The following is a 6,543-nucleotide window of genomic DNA, read 5'->3' on the forward strand; positions in this document are numbered from 1 at the left end:
GAGAATATGATAAAATTTATTTTTTAAAGTATTATTTATAATATTAACGAATCGTAATCATTTAAGAGTATTTTTCAACAAAAAAAAAGTATTGAAAAATTAATTTTTCAAAAATAATTATAAATTCAGAAGAAAAACAGGTCGTACCTGCGAAACGGCCACTCAAAAATAAATACCATTCCTTCTGGCTTTTCATTTTCTTTTTAATTTTTGTTAATAACAATCAAAGGCAGCAACGCAGAATCGATCAATCAATCAATGGCTCTTACTCAGGTGTTGAGGCGCGTTCTTGGCTCCACCCCGATCTCTTCAGCGGCTAGGGCTTTCTCTTCTGCTCCGGCTCCCATCCCAGCAACTCTCTTTCCCGGTGACGGTATTGGCCCCGAGATCGCCGAGGCCGTCAAACAGGTCCCATTAAACACTTTTTTTTCTTTTCTCTTTTCTCTCTGTTGCCATCTCTATATATTGTTGCTTTGCTGCAATTCAATTGAAGTATTTTTTTCTGTCAACGTTGATGGCTGTGAATTCAGTTTCCAATAATTGAATTTTTGTTTTTAAATAACTTGCTAAGGAGAAGCTTCTGTACCTCAATTAGGCAGGCTGCTGACACCACTTTTTCGAAAATGTTATTTTATATATATATTTTTAAATCTTTTTCGCTGTTTTCTGAACGGATGTCTTACTCTCAATGATGTTTATAGAGAAAAGAAAGGGTTTTTTGTTGATCAGAATATAGGGTTAATAACAAAATCTTCATGGTTAGAAATTCTTAGTGGAGGATTAAGGGTTTAGGTATAAAACTCGATGTTTAAATGCTGTCTATAGAGTTTCAAATTCAAGATAAATGTTTAGGTTCTTGAAAATGCATGCGTGTTGTTATGTCTCTATTCCGCATTTTCCCTGCCCCGTATTTGTTCTGTTTATCAATTTTTTCTTTTTTTTTTGGGTATAGCTATGAAAATTTATCTTCATTTCCACCACCACAGGTGTTTCAAGCAGCTGAGGTGCCAATTGAGTGGGAAGAGCACTATGTGGGCGATCAAATAGATCCAAGAACCCAGAGTTTTCTAACATGGGAAAGTTTGGAATCAGTAAGAAGAAACAAGGTGGGCTTGAAAGGGCCAATGGCCACACCGATTGGAAAAGGCCATCGTTCCTTGAATCTTACCCTTAGGAAAGAGCTTAATCTGTATGCCAATGTTAGGCCTTGCTATAGTCTCCCTGGGTATAAAACTCGGTATGACAATGTTAATCTTATCACTATTCGTGAGAATACAGAAGGAGAATATAGTGGACTTGAACACCAAGTAAGTTTCTTTCAAGAATTTCTGGTGTGTACTAACAAGTCTACAGGGTGTATAAAATTAATCAGATAGTTTTATTTAATTTTGGTGCTAGGTGGTTAGAGGTGTAGTTGAAAGTCTCAAAATCATTCCTCGTCAGGCAAGTTTGAGAGTGGCTGAATATGCTTTTCACTATGCAAAGACCCATGGACGAGAGAGAGTATCTGCTATACACAAAGCTAATATTATGCAGAAAACGGATGGTCTATTTCTCAAGGTATTCCTGTTGTAACTTATGCTTACATCAGATGTTTCTTTATTGTTTTAGGCAAGAATCTTCATATTTAGTTGATTTAATTATCTGCAGTGCTGTCGTGAGGTTGCTGAGAAGTACCCTGAGATCACTTATGAGGAAGTTGTTATTGACAACTGCTGTATGATGGTATAATAAATTTCTCTCTGAGTATTTATAAATTGATGGGGGTTTAAATTATGAAATCAATTGTTTCACCCATGTGCATTCCATGCTGTTAACATGTGGGTTCCTCTTCCTGCACTATCAATATTGTCAAGGATGTGCTATTATCTTTCTGCTGAAGAAGTTGGAAGCAACATTTCTCTTTTTTTGTTTCCCATGTTCAGCTTGTGAAGAATCCAGCACTTTTTGATGTGCTGGTGATGCCTAACCTCTATGGTGACATTATCAGTGACCTTTGTGCGGGGTTGGTTGGTGGTTTGGGCTTAACACCAAGGTATTTAAATATCTTCATTCATCTCCAATATTATACATTCAGTTCTTCTGACAGGATTTGAATTCTTCTGCAGCTGCAATATTGGTGAGGGAGGAATCGCCCTGGCTGAAGCTGTGCATGGTTCTGCTCCTGATATTGCTGGGAAGGTTAGTTTACATGTTTTCTTTGTTCTACCCATAGTTTCACACTATAAAGCCATGCAATGTGCTTTGATGCCTATCCATTTTATGTTGCACTGCTTCAGTTATTTGAATAGCTGGTCTCTCTAATTTGTTCTCCAATGCTGTTTTTTTTATTCTCTGTTCTTGTCCCCTGACTTCTATATTTGTCACATACTATCCTCTTGTGTGGTTGAATGTGCGCAGAATTTGGCAAATCCCACTGCTCTGCTGTTAAGTGCTGTCACAATGTTGCGCCATTTAGAGCTCTATGACAAGGCTGAGAGGATCCAGAATGCTATCCTTACCACAATTGCAGAGGGAAAATACCGAACTGCAGACCTCGGTGGTTCTTCATCGACTACTGATTTTACTAAGGCAATCTGCGGTCATCTTTAAGGATTCTTATGGCAGATTTTAGCCTTTCTTTGGTATCTCAAAATAGTTCTCTATGATGTTGCTTTTTGGGGCATTGTTTTTGTTCAGGGTTTTAAAAGGGATGAATAAGACCACATTATCTTGATGGGGTTGTATAGAAAGCTTACGGAGCTGCTCTTCCAAACATGAAGGCCATATATCTTTTTAGCAAATTTGTGTGTTCACTGCTCACCCCATGATGAACAAAATTATTAGAATGTCAAAACGCAAAAGGGCTATTATTTAACTGCTGCGAGTCTTTGAGTTAATTGTCTTGTTTTTATTCTTATTCTAAGAAAAAGAGGTAATCACGATGAGCCCTTTTTTAACATTTGTTTACGTTTGCATTCCATTTCCATGACTTTCGAGCATGTCACTGTGATTAAGGTTGACAGATCACTCTGTTGGCAAATTTCTTCATAATGAGTTGATACAACTATTTTAATCTCTCTCTAATTCTAGTCAAAATCGATTTTAGCCAAAGTCCCAACTCCAAAGGCATGCGCATTCCATTTAATGGCATCTGATTAGCAGGAAAATCAGCCACCCATGTATTCATCGTCCTCAAAACATTCAGTCCAAGCATGAAACAGTCAAGTTGAATCCTATATATATTCACCCTTAGCATCCATTTTCAACAGATCTTGTGCAAAATGAGATGATACAAAGCGATACCACTATGGGCACATGAAAATCGAATGCATCTTGTCCTTTTTTTGTCAAAAAAGAAACTGTAAATAACTATTTACATGCCCTTGATTTCTCCAATTTCTGTGCTGTGATTCAATTAGCGAGCCTTACCCACTTTCTGACTGAAGAAAGTTATATGATAATGGCGTTCCATTATAAGGAAAACTCAATAATCTAGTGAAATTAAAAACCATTTTAAGCACCTAACCACTTAAACTTTAGAATTAAACTACTTCTTTGACATTAGTGTCCCATACAATGTCCAATTATCTAACCCAATAATCTAATGAAATTGAAATTTTCAATCAAATATTCAATCCAAACAACACATTTTATAATTTAGTTAGGTTAGTGTTTATATCTTGTAACCACTCAATTGATTAAACGTGACACAAATTTTATTTTTGTAAACACATGAAATGTACACTAAGATATAAAAGATACCTGAAACTAATATGTATGTATTTGTCATATGACATGTACATAAAACTAGCATGCATGAGAATTTCATAAGAAAAAAATCATACATATATATAGAAAGACTCACGAGATACTTGTGTAAGTGATATTTAAAAATAAGATTACCAGATTATCTTACATGAAAAAAATATTATACTTTGATCCTGATTATGTGTTGTCCTAATCAAGGGTAACAAATAAATATATATTGGATTTAACATAAACTATATGAATGTATTTAAGTGATCAAGAGATCATTCATCATTCTAGGTTAGTTATATAAAATGCTCCACATGTTTTAAAATAATATTAATTGTAAAATACTTATGCAAGGTGTAATGAGATTTGAAAAGAATTTCAAATCTTATTAAAAGAATTAATAACTATAGTGTTGAGAACAAATATTATTTGATATAGCAGACACATTCCATATTATAATATCTAAATAAAAATATTTTTGATGAAAAGATAATAATTACACTGTGAAACTATTTATTAAAAACTTCAGTTAAATTACTTATTATTTTTCTAATATTTAGTAGATCATAACATTGATAAACAATACATTTGATGTTCAAATATAAATTAATCAATTATTAAATTAATAATAAATTAAAGTATTTAAGTTATTTAACTATAATTTATTTAGGATTAAGATTTATATATGAACCAACTTATTGGATATCTAATATGATACATATTAATAATTATTAGTTAAAAATTAAATTAAAAAAATTAATTAAGTATGATTTAATTATAAATATAGTAAGTGATATTTAAAAATAAGATTACCAAATTATCTTACATGAAAAAAATATTATGCTTTGATCCTGATTATATGTTGTCCTAATCAAGGGTAACAAATAAACATATATTGGATTTAACATAAACTATATGAATGTATTTAAGTAACCAAGAGATGATTCATCATTCTAGGTTAGTTATATAAAATGCTCCACATGTTTTAAAATAATATTAATTGTAAAATATTTATGCAAGGTATAATGAGATTTGGAAAGAATTTTAAATCTTATTAAAAGAATTAATGACTATAGTGTTGAGAACAAATATTATTTGATATAGCAGACACATTCCATATTATAATATCTAAATCAAAATATTTTTGATGAAAAAATAATAATTACACTGTGAAACTATTTACTAAAAAGTTCAGTTAAACCATTTATTGCTTTTCTAATATTTAGTGGATCATAACGTTGATAAACAATGCATTTGATCTTCAAATATAGATCAATTAATTATTAAATTAATAATAAATTAAAATATTTAAGTTATTTAATTCTAATTTGTTTAGAATTAAGATTTATATATGAACAAACTTATTGGGTATCTAATATGACATATATTAATAATTATTAGTTAAGAATTAAATTGAAAAAATTAATTAAGTATAATTTGATTATAAATATATTTTAAAAATTAAAATATAATTTATACAAGAAATTGACCCAAAAAAATCAACATAGAAACTTTAACTTTATTGAATAAATTTATTAGCATCATGGTTCCATTTCCTTTTGCCTCAATCTCCGCCGCTTTGCCACCACACAAACCTAAGATGTTAGAATCGAGGATGTGTTGTTGGAGAAATCAAGGTATAATTTGAAGTGGTTGCATAAAGATCAAGGGCTCGAGGAGTTTGAAGAAATGCCACTTTGATTTTATTGAAGTGAACTGTTGTTTTCATCCTGAACTTCGTTTTATAAGCAAAGGAGATGTTCCATCATTGGTCCATTCAACATATGCTTCTTATCTTCTTTTTTTTTTTTAAAAAAAAAAACGCTAATTTGAAAAACAATGCTTTGTTTCTTCTTTTAAATCTTCATTCATCAGGAATGTTTATCAAACTATGGTGATTGAGGTCAATGAAGGTTTATAGAGGAAGACAAAAGAGACCTTGATTTTGTTATCATGATTCGCTCATGAGACACCTCCCCAACTCAAGTATTAAAATTTAATTTAATTAGTTAATTTTTAAGTTTATTTTTTAAAGTTATGAGTTCGAGTTATTTTATAATTATTAAAAATTTATATAATTATTAATTTAAAATTCTATAAAATTAATTAAGATACTTATAAATTAATTGAAATATTCATATTAATAAAAAATAAAATTAAAAGGTATAATTGTACAAAAATTGAATTTAAATTGAATTTAAAATAATTTGTATATTTTAAATTACTAATAAGACCCTGTTTACAAGATAAATTGAGTTTGTTTTTTTTAAAAAAAAAATATTTTTGAAAAAATTTAATTTTTTTAATTTTTTATTTTAAATTAATATTTTTAGATATTTTTAGATAATTTTAATATAATAATATTAAAAATAATTTTAAAAAAATAAAAAAATATTTTTTAAAATAAAAAATACTTAAAAACACAAGTACAAACAGCCATAAAGTAATAGGAAGTCAAGGCCTCATTGCCAACAATGATAAGGATGATTTTGCTACCTGGACAGAAAGGGACTGCGATTTGAGGGTCGGTATCATGTAAAGTTAAAGTAGCATATAAAGTGTCTGTAGATATGCTATAATTACTGGATTACTAATTTTTGTACAGTGATATTTTTATTATTTTGTTAAATAGAATATAATGATAATCTTATAAATAATTAAAATATTTTATTGTGTTTATATTTTATAAATATATAAAGTTCAGTATATTTTATATAATTTTTTAAAAATAACACTACCAGTAACAGTAATGAAAAGAAAATAGCAAATAACAAAAGAAAGAAAAAAATTAAATAATAAGAAGCA

General features: G+C 29.7%; 1 protein-coding gene across 1 annotated transcript; it reads left to right on the forward strand.

The window, feature by feature from the left end:
- Positions 1-144: 144 nt before the first annotated feature.
- On the forward strand, positions 145-2,864 carry LOC105118999 (isocitrate dehydrogenase [NAD] catalytic subunit 5, mitochondrial-like). The gene is made up of 7 exons (XM_011017085.1): positions 145-408; positions 987-1,307; positions 1,399-1,560; positions 1,651-1,725; positions 1,926-2,035; positions 2,109-2,181; positions 2,401-2,864. Exons 1-7 carry the CDS (start codon positions 259-261, stop codon positions 2,590-2,592), a joined length of 1,083 nt encoding a protein of 360 aa, XP_011015387.1. The 5' UTR covers positions 145-258; the 3' UTR covers positions 2,593-2,864.
- Positions 2,865-6,543: the final 3,679 nt, after the last annotated feature.

This window comes from Populus euphratica, unplaced genomic scaffold (genome assembly GCF_000495115.2).
Source record: "Populus euphratica unplaced genomic scaffold, PopEup_1.0 scaffold2416.1, whole genome shotgun sequence".
In the NCBI taxonomy this organism is placed as follows: Eukaryota; Viridiplantae; Streptophyta; class Magnoliopsida; order Malpighiales; family Salicaceae; genus Populus; species Populus euphratica.